This window comes from Corvus hawaiiensis, chromosome 17, assembly GCF_020740725.1.
Source record: "Corvus hawaiiensis isolate bCorHaw1 chromosome 17, bCorHaw1.pri.cur, whole genome shotgun sequence".
NCBI lineage: Eukaryota > Metazoa > Chordata > Aves > Passeriformes > Corvidae > Corvus > Corvus hawaiiensis.
This window is the reverse complement of record NC_063229.1, coordinates 9,773,420-9,795,698: the sequence shown is the minus strand read 5'-3', so window position 1 is coordinate 9,795,698 and position 22,279 is coordinate 9,773,420. Positions and strand designations below refer to the sequence as shown.

The window sequence follows — 22,279 nt, the reverse complement described above, 5'->3', positions numbered from 1 at the left end:
AATGGCTTTGAAGGAATTGAACACCGACAAGCAGGCTGGATGTGGTCACTGTGATTTCCTTTCCTCTGGCTCCTGGGAAGTCTGGGCTTGTTTCCTTCATCTTCCCCACAGAGCCCCTGCCGGAGACTGAAGCGTCTGCTGTGGGTTCCTGGAGAACAAGGTGTCCCCATGACCCACTGCCTTAGATGGAAAGTGAAGATGGGGCAGGCATTCCCAAAGTTCCCTGTGGCAGTCACTCGACAAACACAAGGGTGCCCCAGCACATCATGGGGTGCTGTCTCCATTCAGACCCTGGGTTTGCAAGAGTCACCACCCCCAGGTTCAGGGGGATGTGGACCCCCGTGGGGCAGGTGTGGAGCCAGCCCTGGTACTTCAGCTCATTGCCTCCAGCACCTTCTATGGCAGCACAGGCACAGGGCTGAACTGCGTGTGGATTTGGGGGATTTGATCCAGGGGAGTGAAACAGCCTTTCCAGTGCAGGAGCACCAGCAAGAACATCCCTTTTACACACTGAATTTGCTGTTCCAATTCTCCCTTTCAGTTTCTTGTAAAACACTCTATTCCCTCCTCCCCAGCCTGTCTGCCTGGCTAGAGGCATCCTACCTTGCTTTGCCATGGAGTTTCCATAGTTCATAAACTTGTGTTGGGAGAAATGGTGCTGTTTATAAAACAGCACAAGCTGTTAGAATATTGCTTGTCATAAATATGGATCTAAGCCTACATGTACAGCCTTGGCAGACATGCAGCCAGCTCAGTGTCCCTGGCTTAGAGGGAGAGATTTTTTACCTGCTAAATGCAAGTTGCTCTGAAGGTATTAAAGCAAGTACTGAATAAAAATCCTCTTTCTTTACAGGTCTTGTCAAAGCAGAGGACAAAGCAAAAGCCCATCGAGCCAAGAAGCTGGAGGGAAATGCCAACATGGAGGAGCTGAAAAAGAAACCTCCAGGAGTTGGTGTGAAGAAGGAAACATCTGTGCATCTACCAGCAGGTGAGGCTGGTGGGGGCAAAGCACAGGCAGCAGCTCTGTGTGCAGTGTAGCTACTTTCTGTGCACTACCCCAAGCTCGCATGGTCCCTACCTTCATGCCACCATCCCCACCTTCACCTGCAGCTCATGGTCCCCACACCCCTTTTGGCCCAGCGGGTTGTTCACTGGGTGAGTTTTCTGGCAGGTTTGTCAGGAGAAGCAGCACAAAGTCAGAGGTAGGAGCACAGAACTCCTGCCCTTTTGAGACGTAACACAGATGTAGGAACAGCCACTGGTGCTAAAATGTTAGTGCAGCCAGAATTGACATCCTGAGGGCCACCTTACCTTCAGTTCACTGCCAGATCAATGTGATGAAAGTGCTGGGAGTTGAGAGCCAAATTCCACCTGGCTTCACTGTGAGTCAGCATGTGACCCATGTGGTGATGGCATTTTTCTAACATCATTCCCATGAATGACACCAGTGCATAACTCTGAGCATAATTACGCTTCCCTGAGCCTCGAGGTGCAGCCTACAGCCAGCACAGGTTGCTTGCTTTCCCTGAGAGCTCTGACAGCAGGAGGAATGCAGGATGTGCAAGATAAACACAGCTGCACTGCCTTGCACTGCTTTCAAATTCAAATAAACGACTCTCTGATCTCACAGCCATGTAAGAGCATCCAAATAAACAGACTTGGCGGATTTTATTCAGCCCAGGCTTCCCTTGGTGGAAGGTCAGAACTGCTCTGCTGAGAACACGGCGTGAACTCTGGGCCTGGGAGCTGCTTTTGGCCCCACGTATCTCTTATTTTGGGTTTTTTAAAGGCCGGTCACAGCCATTCAAATAAACAGATGCCTGGAAGCCAGCAGTCCCCCAGCTTCCTCCGTGTCTGCCGGGAAGAGGATTGCCAGAGAAGCTTTCCAGACACACGTCCGGATGGAGCTGAGACGCTCACCTTTGTTTCACTCCCGCTAATTGTTTCATTTGGCAGGGGGAAGTTATTCCAAGCAGGGCAGGATCAGGTGGCTGGGGGCATCATCGTGTTTTAACTCCCAGTGTGCAGGATACCAGTGGGGTTGGGAAGGTGAACCTCCTTTCCCCAGGTCAGCAGGTCTGGTAACTCCACATGAAATGACCCAGTGACCTGGTTTGCTTGGGCAGCTGCAGGAGAGTAGGGCAGGGACAGCTGCATGGTTCGTGTCCAGTTCTGGCTTTGCCTGGGAGACTGTATCTCTCTTTTTTTAACATCAGGAACTTTCCCACTTCACTGCTTTTCAACTTATCAAGTAGCCCAGGCAGGCTGGATGTAACACCTCTCTCCTCTCCCTCACCAGCAAACCCTGAGGACCAGTGGCAGCGGGAGATCAGCGAGAAGGGAGAAGTCTCCTGTCCAACCTGCAGTGTTATAACCAGGAAAACTATTGTGGGGCTCAAAAAGCACATGGATGTCTGCCAGAAAGTAAGGCCTCGCTTTATTCAGTCAAACACATGGGTTTTGGAGGGGAATGGATATGTATATGTGCCACTCATAAATGTGCAGTGGTGTTCCTCAAACCATTTCTGGACTGTGTTTGATAGAGCACTTGTTGGTCATCTTCAGCTTGGTGGCTTGTTTGCATCAACCCAGAGGGATTTGGACACTAATTCTCAGCAATTCTGAATCCCTTTGTGGTCTGGGCCTCTTGCCCCAGTATCTCAGCAGAGTCAGGTATTTCTAGTAGCTAAACAAGTAGTTGTAAGGCTGCAGAGATTGTTGGGGTTGTCTCTAATCTGTCCTCCTCCAGAGCCCTGGCTGTGGGGTTTCACTGTGTACTGTGCCTTGTATCAGGCCAGATAAACTGTGGTTGCATGAGAGCATGTCTCAGGGAGACTGAGCCTGGATGTGCTCAGGCAGGTTGTCAGGATGCAGGGGTTCAGTAATGGTGCAGTGAAAAATTGTCTCTCTGCCACACCACCATCCATCAGAGCGCAGGATTACGTCTTCATCCGTCACCTGGCGGAGCCGTCGCCACAGAAAGCCAACATAGGATCGATGCCTCCTGCTTTGAAAATATGTGGCTGGGCTTTGATTCCACATTCATTTTCTGTAAATGCTTCCCCAGCCATTGCCTTGCTGTTTATACAGCAGTGGGAGGCTGCTCTCCCTCCCAAACCCCGTACTACAGCAATGCTGGGCAGAATCCTGCCGCCTCCGATATCTTCCTGGCCTCAGTGGAGTGGGGATCCTGGCCATCACTGGTCGTATTTCCTCCACTTTGGAGCATCTCCCAAGCCAGGCTGGCTCGGTGCAGGCTGCACAGCCAGGTGACCTGGTGAACACAGCTCTGCTGGAGCAGTCAGCGGTGTCTTCCCTGCTGGAAATATGCCAGTGGGTGTTCAGCCAAAGATTTGGGGCTCCAGCCCTTGGAGTGAGTGTTCTGTCACCCTTCCTGAGAGGGACAGTCCTTGCCAGAGCTGGTTATGCTGCTCCAGGAGCTGGGATGCTTCAAGGAATCGCAGGCAGGACAGTCCCTAAGTTCCAAGTGTGTGACCACAGGTGCAGCTCTCACCATTCCATCTCTGAGATGAATCTGTGGCACAACCTTAGTGAGTGAGACCCTGCTGCTGGGACAATGGGAAAATGATGTGCAGGCTCCCAAAACTCTTATAAAAAAATTGAAATTGGTTTCTCTGTTCCATGTTTGTCACAAAGCAGTCTGCACCTGTTTGCTTTGGTTTTGGAAAGGAAAAAAGGGATGGAGAGGGTTGCAACATTCTTGAGCCTGAAGGAGGCAAGGGCAGTTATATCCTCCTGGTATCCCGGGTGGGAGGGCTTGCTGGAATGTGGACATGGTGTTGACCCGAAGAGTAAATCCCAAATTAGCTGGTAGTGGCATCTGGTGAGTCAAGGAGATGTTAGCATCCACCTTGTTAGGATCAAGCGCTTGGATCTGGGACAAGATTAACTGATGGTAGCACAGGTACCATGAGTCACCCCCAACTCGCTGCAGTGAGTCTATTCTTCATTTTCCTGGAGTTCCATAATGAGGAGAGATTTGCAGATCCACCTTCATTGCCTCTCCAGCTTTTAGTCATGTCTTGATTGAAGAGAGAGTAGTGAAGGTGAAGCATCTGTCAGGAGAAGCAGGAATGACCACAGCTGGCCAGGCAATGGCTCCCTATTGAGATACTCTGTGTCTTGGTGCCCAGAGCATGAATGTCCTGAGGCGTATATTCTGGTCCCTGCCCCAGCAGAAGTCAAGATCTGTTCACCCACTGTGCAAGTGCCCCTTGTACCTTGGGGTGTGCAGTTAATGCATCTCCCCATGCATTCAGGAGGCTGAGTTGGGTCAAACAGCAGGGCAGCATGAGGCAGGAATTATCCTCCTGTGATCGTGTCCTTAATTTCACACAGCCCAGGCACCCAGAAATTGCACTGTACACCAGCATCTGTTTTACTTAACAGGACTGCAGAGCACAGTCCACTGGCATTGGTAGATCAAAGCTTCTCCTCTCTCTAGCCCTTTGACAGGAAGAGTAAGACACCAGATCCAGATGTTTTCATCCAGTGAGGCTTTAAATCTAAATCCAAAATGGAATGTTTTCCAAAAATTGGGGCATGTGGGTTTGATAACAATATCCAGGACAACAGAGAGAAAGCTCTGAGCTGCAGGCAGGGACTGGGATAGGAAACAGGGACGCTGTGTTGCCTGCTGGGTCCCACCACTGCGTACTGCTGCAGCAACAGCCACCCATGGGGTTATTGACCACCAGCAGCAGCAGCACTTGGAAGGATGTGGCCTCTCTGGTGACTTGCCTTTAATTCCTTCAGCTGCAGGATGCCTTGAAGTGTCAGCACTGCAAAAAACAGTTCAAGTCCAAAGCTGGGCTGAATTACCACACCATGGCTGAACATGTCAGCAAGGTAAGGGAGCTGGGCTGTGCTTGTCTTCTGCCTCCTTTCTCCATGCAGGTGATGAAGCCATCCATCAAAAGTCCTCTTTCTATGGTCTTTGTAAAGGAGGGATCCACCTTTGCAGCATTTCACACACTGCTCAGCCTGGATGGTGGTCTTCCCCCTTCCTGCCAAGGAAAGCATTTCCTTCCCAGGTAGTGAGTTAGGCTCATATTGATACTGATAAATAGAGCAGAAGACTGAAAAAATAAAACAGGATTTCAGATCCCAGCATGGGGGAAGATCCGGTGAGTACCGTGAGGCAGATTTTGAGTGGCAAAGCTCTGCCTCCAAAACTGTGCCTGCAAATCCACGACTGATGGGTTCTGCCTTGCACGAATCTCAAAATCTGGTCTTTAGCTCTCCACTGTGCATGGGAGAAGCAGCCACAAAATTTATCATGAATAAAATGTTGCAGGCGCTAGTGTAGATGCTGTTCTAAAAGTCTGGTTTTGTACATCTCTGAGATACCATGGCAAGGCATAACTGCATTTCTACGTGTCCCGGCCTTACCAGTTGTGACTTGTCTTTTACCTGTGCCTTAATCTCCTGCTCTTCAGTCTTGCTGGTGAATCCTCTGTGCAGGAACTGCTCCTGCATTTCTCAGCTGGGCCTTTAGGTGTAATCACAGGAAAGACATGAGCAGATCCAGCACATAACAACGAAGCAGTGGGAGATCCAGCTCTCCTAATGAGAGGTTCCCTCTAGCCCAGGGCAGCTCCCTGCAAGGCAGGGGCTTTCCATCCACTCCTGGCACAGAGGACATGAGTAAATGGTTGACTCTGTCGCTTCTGTTACTTCCTTGTTTCCAGCCTGTTCCTGTGGAAACCGCTGGACTTGGTGAACAGGAAGAGCGGGAAAGGCTGAGGAAAGTGCTAAAGCAGATGGGAAAACTGAAATGCCCCAATGAGGTACGAGAACAATTCTTGTTTCTCGTTCTGTGAAAAGGTGGAAGGAGTGAGTCCCATGCAGAGGGGGACATGTACTCTCCAGGCATCCCTTGGCAAGTGCTCGATGTTTCCACCTTAGCTCAGCCATCCCAATCCCTGTCCCACTGGCTCTGTGCACTCCAGCAACGGGACAGCCCAGCAGGAGGGTGGGCACAGGGCAGACTGGGGAGCTCTGGAGGGCAGGTTCTGCCTCCTGAGCTCAGGAAGGAGCACAGCCTGTCCTGGGCACAGCGTAAAACCAAACCAAACCACACCAAAACCAGAGCCAAGCTGGTTGCAGACAAGTCACGAACAGGTAAGGGAGGCGTTGGCAGAGGTTTGTCCCGTGGGTGCTTTGCTGTCCCTGCAGGCAGTGCCTCCCCAGTGCCTTCCCCTCCTGCTGCCTGCTGCGTGTGTCTGTCCAGAGAGCTCTATCCGTGTGTTGGGGCGGAGAGTGCCAGGGGCAGGGACTGCTCCTCCCATCCCTCCAGGGCACTGTCCTGCCTGTGCATGGCTCTTTGGGGACTGTCAAATTCTCCAACACTCGGATGGGATGGGCTGGAAGAGCTGCTCTTTGGAGTGGGCTCCTCGGGAATGTTCCTCCCTGGAGAAACGGCACCCCAACCTTTTCAACACGGGCACGTGAAGCCCCAGCCCTCCTTAACCCTCCCCTTCTCCCCATCTCCACAGGGTTGCGTGGCCAACTTCTCCAGCCTGATGGGCTACCAGTACCACCAGAAGCGGTGTGGGAAGCAGCTTGCCGAGGCCGATAAGCCTGTGTTCAGCTGCCCACACTGTGGCAAGAAGTACAAATCCAAGGCTGGCCACGACTATCATGTGCGGTCAGAACACACGGCCTCGGTGAGCCCCCCGGACGCCTCCGCAGCCCGAGGAGCGGGGCCATCCCCCCCCGGGGGGGACTGCAGAGCTGCGGAGCCCGTGGGCAGGACAGAGCCGGGCAGGGCCGGGCCGGGCAAGGCAGGTGCAGACGTCGGGCCGGTGTTGTTTTCTCCCTCAAATCACCATGCACATGTGTTGTACCATGCAGTGTCAGGGGGAACAGGGTACACCCTCTTCCACCCCTCCAAAAATGCTGTTTATGGGAGTGGTCAGCAGCATTCCCTTTCCCCAGTGCCCACAGGGCTGTGCTCCAGCCCACCCTGCATCCGTGCTCTGCAGGAAAAAAAACCAGACCTCAGGCTGCTCCCTCACAAACACCGACTGCTTGCCAGCGCCGGGGTGGCAGGATCTGTCCCTGGGGAGCATCCCTTTCTGTTCTGTTGATCCCTACTGGCAGTGCATCCGACACTAATCACTCCCTAACTCTAATAACAGGAGATATTTATACACATGGGAGCATGGAGGGACACAGTCTATGGCTACTGCTGGGCTGAGGGAGGCGGGTACTCCCTTTGCTCCCATGCTCCAGTGCAGAGGCCTAAAGCAAGTGTGGAAACACACAGCCCAAATCCCAGCATCCCCATCCCGGGGCCAGAGAGCTCGCCTGTTCTCTTGTCATGCCCTTCCTGACTCTGTCTCTCTTGCAGCCTCCAGAGGAGCCAGAGGTGAAGCCAGAGCCTGGTCCCGTAGAAGATTTTGAGAGGACCCCGAGCGGCCGCATCCGTCGGACATCGGCCCAAGTAGCCGTCTTCCACCTCCAGGAGATAGCAGAGGACGAGCTGGCCAGGGATTGGACCAAGCGGAGGATGAAGGATGACCTGGTGCCTGAAACAAAGCGGGTGAGCAGTCTTTAGTTCTCACTGTACACAGAGATCCTGGGATTCTAGCCTGGCCCCAGCTGTACACAGAGATTCCAGGATTCCAGCCTGGCCCCAGCTGGTTGAGGCCCTCACATGTCTCACTTGCTGTGTCTTAAATTAATTAGCTGTGATGGCAGATTTATTGCTGAAGAGCCCACCCAGCACAGGCTGAGGCACTGTGGTCTGGAGGCTCCCAGCAGCAGGCAGCTGTGCCCTTTGGAGGAAGAGGTGGTGCACTGTGGAGAGACCAGGGTCTGGCCCCGAGTGTTGGGGAGGGAGGTCGGTTCTGGTCCATGCTTAGCAGGGAAGTAGAGGCTGGCAGCCAGGAGGAGCACGTGAAGAGAGCAGATCGGATCTGAAACCACCTCCCTTGCACTGTCAGAGAGCAAAGATGCCCCAGGCAGAATTCCCTCCCTTCCATGTCTCTTCCTTAACTTCTGGGAGATGCTTTCCTGGAGATAAAGAGTCTGCAGCATCCCAGAGCAGTGCTGCTGGGAGCAGAGGAAGGCAGAGAGTGGAGACAGGGCTGAGCCCTGCAGGATCCAGCAGCAGTGCACTCGTGGCCCAATGCTGTGGGGTTTGCACAGGGCCCCAGCAGGCTTGAGCTTCTTGTAGGCATTGGAGTGAGTACACGTTAAACCAAACTTCCCTTCTGGCTGTGGGAGGAGGTGATTATTCATGGGAGTGTACTAAAGCTGAAATTCCCTCCAGGTATGCTCCTTCTGGACTGTAAAAGGAATGAAGCAGCAGTAAATCATAAACCTTTTCAGTGCAAAGGGGAAAAAAGAGAGGGAACGGGAGTTTTTTTGTTTGCCAGGACTCAATGCAGAGCTCTCCTGCAAGTCTCTGCATGAGCTGCAGCCTGTTTCCTGAGCAGGTGACTCTGCAGTTATGTGCCAGGCCTGTTCCCTGCTCTGAACAGTTGGGCATCTCTTGCCCAGTGCTCTGAAATTCACCCTGGCAAGATATTGGGCATGTTGCAAAGATGGGAGTGAGGATGAGAGGACATCAGGAGAGTGTGAATAGTCCCACCCCAGAGGACTTACCCCAAGCCATGAGAACAGCCCAAGTCTCAGAGCCAGCTTGGAGAAGTGATGTGGCTCACGTCAGGAAAAGGGGTGGCAGGACAGCAGCCTTGGGCCAATATGCCTTCCTGCTCCCACAGCGTGTCCCATGCTGTCCTGGCACCTGTGTGTGCTCAGCAGAAGTGCCACCATGGTTCTGCAGAGACTCAGAAGAGCTCAGCCTGGCTCAGCTCTGGTCTACACATGGTGGGCAGCTGGAAAACCAGCACAGGAACAAACCAGCAGCTTCTTTACCCTCCTTGGCACCCCAGTGAGGCACTGGCACAGAAGGGGACCCAGCTACAGCACTGCCATCCACCTTGGGGCAGAGCTGGGTGTTTTAGGGCCAGAACTGCTTGCAAACATTTTATTTCCCTAGTGCTTGGTGTTGCCATTGTTGTTTTCCAGATGTCTTCAGCTGCAATGCATTAATAACATAAAAAAACCAAGCCCAAAGTAGCTGTTTCATTTCAGATACTGCGGGAGAAGAGGTGTGCTGCTCTCTTCTCCCCTCTCCAGTCTCAGCTCTTGCATTCTTCTCTTTCCTCTTGGAATTGTTCCCTTTACTCAGGACTTTGGGTATTTTCTTTTTGAGTTGAGGGAGCAGGCAGGACCCCAGCCCAGGACAAGGGCCACATGCTCAGGCTGACATACAAAGGCATTGTAAAGGTCTCAACACCGGCGTAATTGCTCCATGAAGTGCTGGTGGGTTTTTTAATGAGACGTTTCTTGTGTTCAGAGTCTGATTGTTTAACTGAGTCCCATCTCAGTGCTAAAAAGCAAAGAATTGCTGTGAGGTTGGCAGAAGCAGTTTTGCATTGAAGATGGGCAAGGGGGGAATTGGATCAGTTCCCAGATGGCAAAACAAGGCTCTTGGGTTGGAGAATCAAGAGACCTCAGGCTCTGCATGAAATCCCAGATGGATTTTGGAGGAAGTCAGTGCAGTGGGTGAATCCATACATAGCTGTGCGTGTGCCTGTGGGTACGTCTTGCAGTGACTGTCACGTTCCCTTGACAACACTTTATAATCTGTTCAGTCTATGACATTTTTTCTTGACGAGCGATGCTGGGAGGAGGTGGGAGGCAGGTTCTGCCCGGGGAGGCTGGTGGGAGCTTGCTGACTTCAGCACGCTCTGAGCTGCTCTGCTCAGCCACGGCTTCTATTGCTCACGACCGCTCTGCCTTTACAAGTTGGTTCAGTTCAGGGTGTAGGAAAAAACCTCCCAGCAAGTGCCCAATTTGACCTCATTACAGCCCCAAAACAGAGCTGCCCTCAGAACTGCCTGTGGGACGGCCTTGTGCCACATGGGGGGCTCAGAGCAGCCAGCAGCATCCCCATGTCACCTCCTTGCCGAGCATGTGTGGTGGCTGTCCCTGAAGGAGCTGACAGCCCAGAGCCACTGGAGCAGCAGGAAGATAAACACCAGTTCACCATGACCAGGGCACTGGGACTGGTGGGAACCGATGGAAGTCCCAGAAGAGCCACCACGCCACCTCCTCTTTTTCCCACTGAGCCATACCCAGCCATTGGGGGTACACTGCTGGGCCTGCAGACCCCGTACTGGACATGGAGAGAAGTGGGATGTCAGGGAGCAGCAGCAGATTGCAGCTGCTCCTTCACCTTTTCAGCAAGCCCTAGGGATTTCCAGGATTCCAGAGAGAGAGATGCTTCCCAGCTCTGATCTGTAACCAGTGGTGGATGGATACACCTAAACTTGCTGCAGCACAGGACAAGCTCCATCCCTGAACTCTCCAGTTCCCCACCATGGTCCCAGCAGTCAGTGTGGATTTTGAGGAAGCTGATGAAGAAAGCCACCCCTCTCCATCCCTTTTCCAGGCAGCAGAACGTTTTCCCAGGGGAAGGCACAGCTCCTCATCAAGCCCGTGGGATACGAAGGTTCGCAGCCCCACGGCAGGAACAGCCCCAGTGCAGCCCCTGTGCTGTGGCCACGTGGCAGCTGGTCCCAGCCGGTGAGAGGGATGCTGGGTTTGGATCCCGTTGGTGGCCTGTGGTGGGATGCGTTCGCCTTTCCCCGGGAGGATGGATTCCTTCACACCAAAGCAATGGCATCAGAATAAACGATTGCTGCTCGATCCCAGGCCCTGTGCTGCCTTCGGTCTGCGCTAACCAAATCCAGCATTTCTAAATATACACTGGAGTCTTATTTTCTCGCTCCGATCTTTATTTGCCTCCAGATAAGCTGAAACAGATGGGGTGTTTCACAACAGCCGCTTGCTGGGGATGTCAGATGGGGAAGGGCACACCCCTGCTGCTTTTCTGGGAAAAATCCCCTCTCCAGAAGCTCTGCGAAGATGATGCTGACCCTCCTCTGGCCTTTGCTGGGGCCGTCGCTTGCCCATGAGCAGCCTTGAAGGCTGCAGGTTCCCAGCGCATGGCAGTGGGCTCTGGGGTATAGTGGGAGATGAGGAACAACCTCCTCAAGCAGGGGGAAGAGGCATCTAAGAGGCAGAAGGGGAGAAAATGCTGTGGAAATCCCACTGTTTCAGAGTGTGATGCTTTCTTGGTAGAGCTTGAGGTGGGGTTCCTTGCTTCAAGGTGCTGGAGGTTGTGATGGGCTCACAGGGAGGGATGTAGAGCTCCACTGTGGGATACATGGACACTCCATTTCCCTCCCCATGGCTCAGGGTCTCAGTGTCAGTAGGGGCAGCCATGAAGTCTGCACATCCCCATGGGGCCTGCTGCCGTGGTGTGCCAGGGATCTGGAGCAAAGGGCAGCCATAGGCCAGTCATAAAGCTAAAGGGGAAAAGTCATCTCCAGGCTTGAGGTTTATACTGGAACCAGGATAAATTCCAGAGCAGAAGAGGCTGGCTTGGGTTTGTCCCCCAAAACAATGGCCCTGCAATCCAGGCAGGAGCCAGGCTGAGCCCTGCAGACTCATGCCACTAGGGGCCAAACCGGATCCCAGCTCCAGCTGCGGGGCCAAGTCCATCCTTCCTCCCCTTGCTCGGCAGAGCCGGCATGGTGTGACCCTCCTGTGGGACCTGGCTGCTGGCCAGCACCCCTAGGTGCGTTTTGCCTTCATGGCATCATCCACAACCTCCACAGGAAGAAGAGAGAACTGTGCCTTGTGCTGGGGACCTGGGTGAGGCTTCAGGGGCGCTCGCTGGCTGAGACATCCCGCATGGTTCTCATTTACTGCGATATATTTTGGGGAAGGGGAGAGCTGTCGAGGGAGCAGAGAGGATTGAAATAAGAAAGTTAATTAAATAAAACCTTCAGTCAAAGGAAACAAACCTTCCCAGCCCAGCATCCTTCGACTGTTCAGAAGAGATGGGCTGCAGCCAAAACCAGTTGTAGTCGTTTAATGATTTGGCCATGAAAATTTTCACTTACAGGCTGTTTGAGGAAAATAAATGGAAAAGAAAAAAAAAATATAAAATATTCCATGCCTGGGGCTCCCTCTTAATAGAGACATAAAGATGACTTTGACATTCCCAGAACCACAGCGCCCTGGGAAGACATGGGATTTGCATGTTATTGTGCAGGACTGTTGGAGGAGAGCAGGGAGGGATTTTTCTCTGGAGTGGGAAAGCAGAGCAGCAGAGTCCACATCTCTGAACATCCCCCCTCGCCTCCTCCCCAGGGATGTGCGAGGGAGAGGTTGTTGCTGGGGCTGTGTGCGGTTACCGTTAATATTTGCTCATTCATGGGATTGATTGGGTTTTAATTATGGAGGCCTTTTGGCATCCTGGCTCTTGGTATCAATGGCAAAAAGGGACTCCTGTGTTCTCCCCTGGAGGTGGCATTGCCTTCCCTGGGCTGGGGACCAAGCTCTTGGTAGATGCACCATCCCAGAGCTTCAAAGAGCTCTGCTGGCATCTCCCCCAGCCGCGAAGCACGACAGAATTGCAGCATGCTGGGGCTCGGGGGAGTTTTCCACATCCACATCCGTCCGTACCAGGGCTCACGGCGCCATTTCGCAAGGCCCTGTGCCCCTGCCCCTCACATGGAGCCCAGTGCTCCCTGACCCGGCCGTGCCCCGCCACGTGCCAGGAGGAAGGCTGCAGGGGCACATGGATCACTTCAATTTGAGTGGAAAGGAATAGCTGGCACCTGAGCCTTCTACAACGAGCTTCCCTTTGCAGGGGGGTTTGGGAACAGCTGGGGGGAGCTGGACAAAGGCAGATTCGCAGCTTTATCAGCATGTTCAGGAAAAGTTACAGCTGGAAAAGAAATCCAGCCAGCTTCCTGCTGCCTCCAAACTGCCAGCTCCAGGTCCTCTGCGAGCCTTTGCACCTCTGCGAGCACCTTTTGGTCGTGCATCCTCTCCATCCAGCATGGATGCAGGGATGCAGTTGTGTCCCATGCTCGGAGGTGCCCATGGAGAGTGGCATGTTCTCACGTACCCACACGTGCACCGTGCCGTCTGTGGGCTCACCCAGCACTGCTCCCACTCAGGGCAAGTTTGGGACCAAACAACATCCACTGGCTCTAGCAGAGCTCACCAGGCCGGGCTGGGAGTTGTGCTGGCATGGTTGTGCAGCCCAGTGTCCCCTGCAGACCTTGGCACGGTGGCTCAGTGTCAGGCAGGGACCAGCCCTGCAGGTAGGGCCAGGAACAGTGGCTGGGAGGCCCGGAGATGCCTGAAGCTGCCTGGAGCTGCCACAGCTGCCTGGGCTTGTGCTGAACACGCAGAACTGGAGTTGAGAGGGCCGGCCTGCTATGCTAACCCTCAAAGTCGCTAATAAAGCGCTAATTAAAAGCACTTGGAAGGACCAGCCCTGCCAGAAGGAGAGGCAGAGACACAAGAGCCGTTCATTGTTTAACGGGTTGTGCCCATTCATCCATAGAAGGCAGCCATGGAGGCTGGGCCCCTCTGCCCAGTGTGCAGGGTTGTTTATTCCCCTGGTTATAAAACACGGCAGAAGGGCTGTGCTGACACCGTGCACCGAAAATGCCGGGTCCAGTCCTGGCCCTGTGGGCATGGACCCGGGAGCAGGAGCCTCTCCTCTCCTGTTTGCCACGGACTCCTCGCCAGTGGCAGGGCAGTGGGCAGAACCACCTCCCTGGCCTGCAGTGCCCGAGGGGAGAATGGCATTTCTGGGGAAAGCCAGAGTAGTTTTCAGCCCCGATTCACTTTGGGGCGGGGCAAGACCCGTGTGAAGAGGCAGGACCGGGCTGGGGTGTGCAGCTCTGCTAATCGACTGCTATTGTTCACAGCTCAATTACACCCGACCAGGGCTTCCAAAGCTCAATCCCAGGCTGCTGGAAAACTGGAAGAACGAAGTGAAGGAGAAGGGCCGCATCAACTGTCCCAACAACGTAAGGATTGTCTGTTCTTCCATGGGCTGGCTGGACTCAGTCTGCAGGAGGAAGGGGGGTTTTGGGGGCAGAAACCCACCAAAAATGGTTCTCATTGGGCTGCTGATCATAGAGATGCTCAGACCCTCATTTCACCTCCTTTCCCTGAGCTTGCTGCGGTGCCTGGTGAAAGTGTGTCCCAGCTTTGGGATTCACCAGGCTTGGGGACAGGGCCACCCTTGGGCTGATGGTGCAGCATTACCCAATCTGGGCTCTGGAGCTGCATTTGGGAAGCTCCCAAGATCCCGACAGGGTGAAGGCTGCTCATCCCGCACAGCTTTTTGATGCAGAGAACCTGCTTTTCCCAGAGTTAATCGAAGATAGATTTAAGCCAAGCTTTTTAAAGCCCTGTGGCAAACACAGACCTCAGGGCATGGTGCGTGTGCCTCATCTCGCTGTGAAATACAGCCTTGGCCCGAGCTGACAGAGAGGTGAACCCCACCCTGGTGCTGAGCCTGGATTTATCGTCCCAAACAAAGCCTTGCTAATGGGAGTTCTGAAGGAGGCTGTTCCCACAAGGCCAGGGGAGCCGGGCTGGCTAATTAATGTCATACACGGGCACTTGGAAAAGACATTGCTCAGAAACTGGTCATGCTGCTGCCTGGGTGATTTCTCTCCTCCATTAAGCCTCTGCTGTGGCTCCAAGAACTCCTGTAGCCCAGCAGGACCTCCCGACAGCTCACAAATGTAGGTTTTCCACGGAGACATTTAGGGGAGAGGTTTTTTCAGCCCGTTGTAGAGGGATTTGGGCACATGACTCCCATTAGCACTAATGGGAAACGTGTGACCAGAGCCCTCCGCGCCTCGCAGAGCGTTAACCTCACACTGCTCAGCCTGGACCGGTGGCCGTGCTGGTTCAGCAGGCTCCTGGCCACGGCTCAGAGGAAGGCAGGGGATGAGGGGGATCGTGTCTAACCCTGCTTTGTTTTTTCCTGCAGTGCTGTGAAGCCATTTACTCCAGTGTCTCGGGGCTGAAAGCTCACCTGGCCAACTGCAACAAGGTAGGTCCTGCCTTTTACACCCTTTTCTCAGAGGTGGCTTTGGTGTTGGGTTTTCTCTTCCCCCTAGCTGGTTTGGAAGGAACAAGCCAAGGGACAATGGCACAGGTTAAAGGATGGTGGCTGCTGGAGGGCTGGCTGGCAGTGCTGCTCCCAGTGAGTTGTCACCAGGCAGATGGAGGCAGAGAGGCTCGAGCTGCGCAGATGGATTGGAGGGGATGTGGCTGCCATTCCAGCTGTAGAGAAAAGGTGCCACAACACAAACTTCTCACCCAAGTACCCAGACTTCTGACACACAAAGTGTCTCAGGGACACGGCAGTGGGACTAAGCCCTCCTGCTTCATGTCCTCCTGTCCCACAGCAGCCCCTGCCCAGCTGGTCCCTGCAGCCCCTGGATCATTCACAAGCCCTTGGCTATCCAGCATGGCCAGCACCTCACACAAGTGTGCGTCAGCCACAGCAGCTCAGAGCCAAGGTGGTGGGTGTTGGAAACTGAATGTGTCCTGAGGCAGGTGGGAATCAGGAGTCTTCTTCCATCAATTTGGGCAGCCTTACAGCCCCTCTGGAAGCCCAGCTGGAGGGATGCTGGTGTGGTGCCTCTGGGATAGGCTGAGACTGGAAGAGGCAGCTGGTTGTGCAGAGACCAGTGCCCTCCCACTGGATGGATGGAGCAGCCCTGAGCTCCAGTGCCCTGGAGCTGCCCCAGGGGAGGGATCAAGAGCTCAGTGTAGGTCCCTCAAATTGGAACCAAGTAAGAGCTGCTAAAGCTTTATACCCTGAAACATTTCCAGCTGCAGCTTCCATTGAATAGAGCTTCCAGGAGGCAGCTCCAATACGTACCCTGTGGTTATTAAAAACACCAACTCCCGCACTCTTCCAGCGCTAGCTGGAACAGCAGCCCTTAATGAGATCATTTAGAAAATGGGCTGCAGGGATCCAGCAGGAGAAGCTGGATTTATGCAGGATAAAAGAGCAAACACAGAAGACCGGGACAGCTCCTTCTCTGAGAGAAAATGGAGCTGGTTTCTGGCTGGTTCCATGCACAGGAAGCAGCCAGGATCTGCATGAACATTTCCATGAACCACAGAGCTACACCCTCTGGATCTGGCACAGCTGGGGTCAGGTATTGGGACTCAGCAATGGGGAGTTGCTCTGTGACCCTGCACTGCCATCAGCAGGATTCTTCCCCTTAGGGGAGAGGATTTACTTTGAATACATGTGCCAACAAATTTGGCATAAATAAATCACAGCCCCTCCAGAACGGGTCTGTGATTCCCGCTGTAAAATCCTGCAGAACTGGTTGCAAAACATGAAGCCTTAGCAAGAGCAGAGGCCGCTCCCAGGCAGCACCCCATCTTCAGTGGGGATTGATGCACCAGGATGATTTTGCACAAGGATTCCTGAAGCCAGGCCTGTCCTCTCCCGAAATGAGAGACCCGTCTAACTCAGGATTTACAGCTATGGAGAAATTCCCAGGGAGGAAATATATGGCCCAGAGGGGCCCATCCATAACCCCCTCGTCAATAGAGAGCACATTATCTCCCGCGTGCCGTGACCTGCGGCAGAGCCGGCAGATCCGTCATCCCACCAGGGCGCTGCTGACAGGAATCCAGCAGTCACCCTGGCTCTCTGACAATGTAACAGGAGAATTAGGTGAGTGCTGGACATAAATCCAATGGTGGTTCAGTCCCAGGGGATCATAGATCTGCTGACAGCGAGGACACAGGGCGATGGCCCCATCACCTGATGTTGAGGACACACAGACAGCAGCACGAGTGGCATGGACTGAAACTCAGAGAGAGAATGTGGCTGTGAGTTCCTGCCCTGGCACCGAGGCTGGCAGAGATGTGGTGGTTCAGACACGAGTGTTTATTTTGTGTCACTTTGAGGTCACAGGAGCATCAGGGCCAGGGGAGGGCCACCCCTTGGGGCACTTTGAGCTCTGCAGGAGCTGCTGTGTCTTGCAGGGGGACCACTCAGTGGGCAAGTACCGCTGCCTCCTGTGCCAGAAGGAGTTCAGCTCTGAGAGTGGCGTCAAGTACCACATCATCAAGGCTCATTCGGAGGTAAGGAAGGAGCTGCATCTGGACTGGGCTGGTCCCTGCTCCAACACACACATCCTTGGGATGTCCCTTTCCATCCATCCATCCATCCATCCATCCATCCATCCATGTCTGTTAAGAGCAGAGCACACTGGCAGCTCCTAATCAGCCTGAGGGGTTCCTCCCTATTCCCCTTGATGTCCCTGACACCCCCAGGCTCATTGCAGCTGCTGAGCAGTTTGACCTCTGGGAGGTGATGCCAGTGGGGTGAAGGGTGGGCCAGGCTCGGGTTGTGTGTGCTGGTGCTGGTGCCAGTGCCTGCCCCCCGACAGTCACTAACCCCCGTGTCACCCCACGGACACAGAACTGGTTCCGAACCTCCTCAGAGGCCAGCCGGAAAAAGAAAAACAGGGAACAGCTTTCTTCCAGCAAAGAGGAGAAAAAGAAAAGCACAAACGGGAAGAAAAGGGGGAGAAAACCCAAGGAGAGGCCTCCAGAAATGTCCCCGAAGGGCAGAGAGAGCGTGGCAGCAAAGACTAATCACAAGAAAACCCTCGAGCACTGGGAAGGCTCCCGGAGCAGCCCCGAGGGGGACGAGCTCGTCCCCAAGCCCCCGAGCCAGCGGAAGGGAGGAGCCAGCAAGATGCCCGAGAAATGAGCAGCTCAGAGACTCGTCTCCGAGGATTCGTTTACAGCCCAGGGTAACAGGGTGGGGGTCTCTCCCAGTTTTATGTCCCCTCCTCCCCATCCCACCTCCCCTTGCCCCACCCTCCTCTCACCCTCTTTTTACAAAAAGAAAGGAAAAAAGAAAAAAAAAAAAAAAGACAGAAAATACCAATTAACCACTTTAAACAAATCACGGACCTTGTTTCACACTGGAAAACAAACAGGATCAAGGAAGCTGGAACGTTCTTCACCCCCTGCCCGTGTACATACCCCTCGGTGGGGTCCGCTGCCTCCCCCGGCCCGTGATTCCCCTCCCCTGCGCCAAACTGGTGACTCTTGAGCGAAAGAGAAGTGCAATAGCAGCGGGGTCCCGTGGGCGGGGACCCTCCCCCAGCGGCTCCGTGCCAGGGCGGGAGCTGCCCACCTGTCCGGCGGCCTCCCAGCTCCAGGGTGATGTTTCCAAAGATGTTTGACCCGGTCGGGCGGAGGGTCCGGCAGCAGCATGAGAGGGGGAGTTGGCAGCGCTTTTCCTGCGGCCGCAGGTCGGGGGGAACGTGTTGGGCAGGGACCAGCTCCGTGGGGCGGCGGCTTGGCAGGGTTTGAGTGCGTGGTGCGAGGCACAGGCAGAGGAGGGGAGCAGGGCTGGGGGTGTGGGAGGTGTGAGCAGCAGAGGGGGGTGCTCTGGGACGGGTCAGGTTAGAGGGTTTAATGGGAAGTTGTGGGAATGCTGTGTGCACTGTGGAGAGTGGCAGTGCAGCCATGGAACCAGGGGTGCAGTGAGGGAGCTGTGCCTCGGTGCTTGGGTTGTGTTTGCCGGGCATGGAGTGCTGGGATGGCAGAGACACGAGGCAGTGGCAGGGTCAGGGGGCTATGGCAGCCAGCGAGCTGTCCCCCCCCCCCGGCCTGGGGGCATCCAAGGGTGGTTCAGGATCCCTCTGCTCAATCCCGAAGATGTCGATCACCCAGGAGGGAGGAATGGAGTCTCGGTTCCCCAGCTGTGGCCACAGGAGGTGTGTGACAGGGATGGGGGCAGCATCGAGAGACAATCACGGGTCCTACTTTAGGACGAGCCCAGTTGCTGCCCGGGCACCTCGCATTCCCTTTGTCCTTTCGGGCCGGGACCCACCATGGGGGGAGTCTCTGCTCCCAAAGATGCATCTGAGCCCCTGACCATGCCCCTCGGGGTGACAGGCCCCTGTGGTGCCATCCCTGCTTGTGCTCTTGCCCCGGGCTCTTTGCTCCTGTGCTGACACTGTCATCACACCTCGCTCCAGCCCGGGGGGAGCCATCCCAGACTGGGATGTGCCCGTCTCCAGACAAAACCAGGCTACCTCGGTCCTTGGGAAACGGGCACGTTTTCTCTCAGTAACACAACAGAAAACCTTAATTCGGTTTTTCCCCTATGCAGAGCCAGGAAAGAGGCATCAGAGGGGGAGCTTCTGCTTTTGCTTTAATCAATTCAAACCTCAGTCCTCGCTTTCCTCACTGCTCCGTGTCTCCCGCCAAAGGCTCGATATTGAGCAGCAGCTCAGTCATAATTAACATCCTCCACTGGCACGTTATTCCAGCTGGGGAGGGGGGGCAGTGGTGGCTGAAGCCAGGGTGGCTTCTCAGGGAGCCAGGGCTCCTGCTCTGTCCACAGCTGCAACACCTGGATCCACCATCTGCATTGCCCAGCGAGCTGGGCACGTGCCTGCTGCTGAGGGAACTGCCTGAGCATTGCTGGCTGTGCCGGGCCTCGAGGCAATGAGTGAGAAAGCTTGATTAGTCACTTCGGCTCAGCCTGGTCTCTGCTTGCACTTCATCGGATCTGTGTTTGGATGGTGTCACTGGGGTAGATCCTGCTTCCCTGGGGAAGGGGGAGAGCTTTGGGAGCTGTAGGACAGCTTGGAACAGCTCCCAGGCAGCAGCAAGAAGGGGAGCACGGGCAGAGCTGTAGGCCTGGCACTGAAATCTCTGTGAAGGGGTAGAGGGAGCCACTGGATCCCAAAATCACATCCTACCATGGAGGGAAACCCCCAGGAAAGCTCCATGCCCTGGCCTAGGGAGGGGAGGTCTGGGTAGCCCAGGCAGCTGGCTTGGATGGTCACCGCACAATCCCCACTGTCTCCCCTTGGGCATGGCCTGGGACTCCATTCTCATTAACATGCAATTAATTGGCTTGGCATTGATTAAATTAACAGGCAGCACTGTGCTCCATAGGCAGGGAGCCCTGGGAGTCAGGGTGGGGTAGACATGGGAAAGGGCCGGCTCAGGGGGTCATCGTGAGGTCCGGATCAAAACCACCTCTGCTTCTATAATGAGAGTGTCTGGCAGGAGCAGGGACAGGAGCGGGGACAGCTGCAGTGGCCTCACAGAGTGACACCAGCCTGGAGGGGACCCCAGGGACCATCTGGGGTCTCAGGGCAGGCAGTGGGAGCAGTGGACCTGGTGCTGGGGCTGTCCCTGCCATCTTCAGAGCACTCACGGGCCCAGTGAGGCCAGCACTGTGGTGAGGCAAGAATTTCTATGAGAAAGTGAAATTTTCAGGATTTCCCCCCGCCCCCCCAAAAAGATGTTTTTCCCACTAGTCATCACTCAGAGAGGAACATGTTTCCCCCCACCTTCTCCATAAGACATCCTTTACCATCCTGCTTGTCCAGGGAAGGTTCCAGAGCAGTGCTGGGATCACCAGCAACTGCAGGTGCCACAACAGGTGAGCGGGCAGGGCCGAGTGACACCACAGTGGCATTGCTGGGGGCCAGTAGATTGTGCCCCTTCAGGTGCTCCCAGTGAGGTAGTGCCAGAAGGGAAACCACCACCTTTATCCAGAGGGACAGGCAGAGGCTGCGGGACCAGATGGGGGACAAGGTGTCCTGTCGCCTTCCATCCCATCACCTGTGGGATTTGGGGATTTTGTCACCCTGAGCACAGTGACACTGTGGTCCACACCTCCACTGTTGGGGAAACCCACCCTCCCATCACCCATGTCCCCAGGGAAAGGGCTAAACCTCCATGGGAGCAGGGATGGACTGCAACCCTGTGGGAAGACCTCATGGAAAGCTTGGATGGGCCGGGGACTGCCGTGGCTGGGGAACCCTTGGCGCTGACACCATGCCCTGGCTAGGTTGGCTGTGCCACTCCAGCTCTGGCCACGGTGGATGGAGCTGCCTGGGCCGGGAGCAGCTCTCACCCCCAGGAACCTTGGGAGCATTTTGTTCTTTTCTTTCTCTCCTTGTGACACCCATCCCACGGCATATCCGAATGTTTCTCGTCGATGCCAGTTATTAGTGCATAAGTGTATTTTGGGGAAAAAATTAAAACAGAAAAAAAAACCAAAAAAAAGGAAAAAAAAATTTTCAATTTATCACTTGTAACCATATATATAAATATATAAATATATATATTAAAAAGTGTTTATTTGCAAAAAATAAAATTGTTTTAACGGTAAACTATCTTATAATAAACTCCCGATTTGTGATGATCTGTTCTTTTGTTAATCATTGACAAATCCTCAGTTGGAGAGTACTGTCCGAGCAGCTCCGAGCAGCCGAGCAGCGCCGAGGCGCTCCCTGTACTGTATGTATGAAACAGCTGTATCGAATAAATGGTTATTGATTTTTTATTAGCACTGTCGTCACTGTTATTGGGCAGTTCATGGGGAAGGTGGGACATGGGATCTGGTGGGTTTGAATTTGTACTTCCTTTGTGGTGGTGGCTGAGGGGACCCCCCCTGGTTGCTGGGGATGGAGTGTGTAGTCACCATCCCGGGGGTGCCCCCAAAACCGGGATGGGGAAGGCAAGGACTGGTGATGCTTCCTGCACCAGCACTCGGCACAGCCGGCACTCCTGGTGCCAGTAGGATCCTGGATGCCAACAGCCGAAAGCCCAGCTGCCCCCCACTCGCATGGCAGAAATTCCCCTAAAGCTGCTCCCAATCCACCCATCCCAGCAGCAGCGTCCAGCGTCTCCTGGCCCCAGGGGCCACATCCAGCCCAGGACCTCTCCTCCCTGGGGAGCTCTGCGGGACCCGGGGCCACCCCCCGGCTCTCCCAGCGTGGGAATAAATCCTCTTCTGCTCCCTAATGGCTTTTTTGGCTCTGAACCCAAGTCAGAGACAGATTTAGACTGAGCTCGCTGCTGGCTGAGAACGCAGCCTTTCCCCTGGGCGCTCTCGCCTCCCCAAAGACGGGTGGGGACCCCAGGAGCGGTGCTTGCCTTTCCCTCCCCAAACATGTGGTACCACAGACCTCAGCCCTGGGGGAACCCGGCGTGATGGGAGCGCGGTGCCGAGGAAAACCAGATCCCACCCAGCCCGGGACTCCCACAGGGCCGGGGTCTCCCCAGCTCTCCCCAGTGCCCAGAGACGGTGTCTGAGCCCGGGCTCACCTAAATCGCGCTGCCCCGCAGCTGCAGGGTGTGTTGCACCCCTCAGTCTTGGGCAGGGGTGCTCCTGCGCAGCCGCCCCATGGCGCCCACAGGTACCCACTGCATCACTTTGAGCCCCACAGCACCCACCCATGCCCAGAACACCCACCTATACCCCAAAACACCCACCTGCACCCCACAACCCACCCCATGTGCCCTACAGCACCCAGGCGTGCCACATAGACCCATG

The 22,279-nt window shown here is 54.8% G+C and overlaps 1 protein-coding gene across 5 annotated transcripts in view; it reads left to right on the top strand.

Annotated features, from left to right (window-relative positions):
• Positions 1–21,289, top strand: part of ZNF512B (zinc finger protein 512B) — a 30,119-nt gene extending 8,830 nt beyond the window's left edge. For 3 of the 5 annotated variants that reach the window (XM_048321960.1, XM_048321963.1, XM_048321964.1), the window contains exons 8-17: positions 854–988; positions 2,300–2,424; positions 4,777–4,869; positions 5,712–5,810; positions 6,519–6,806; positions 7,376–7,567; positions 13,836–13,937; positions 14,915–14,977; positions 16,942–17,040; positions 17,381–21,289. In XM_048321960.1, the coding sequence (XP_048177917.1) occupies positions 854–988; positions 2,300–2,424; positions 4,777–4,869; positions 5,712–5,810; positions 6,519–6,806; positions 7,376–7,567; positions 13,836–13,937; positions 14,915–14,977; positions 16,942–17,040; positions 17,381–17,674 (1,490 nt within the window). In that variant the 3' untranslated portion in view covers positions 17,675–21,289. The remainder of the gene's footprint in view (positions 1–853; positions 989–2,299; positions 2,425–4,776; positions 4,870–5,711; positions 5,811–6,518; positions 6,807–7,375; positions 7,568–13,835; positions 13,938–14,914; positions 14,978–16,941; positions 17,041–17,380) is intronic. The other 2 variants (XM_048321962.1, XM_048321961.1) reach the window with 2 other exon arrangements.
• Positions 21,290–22,279: the final 990 nt, after the last annotated feature.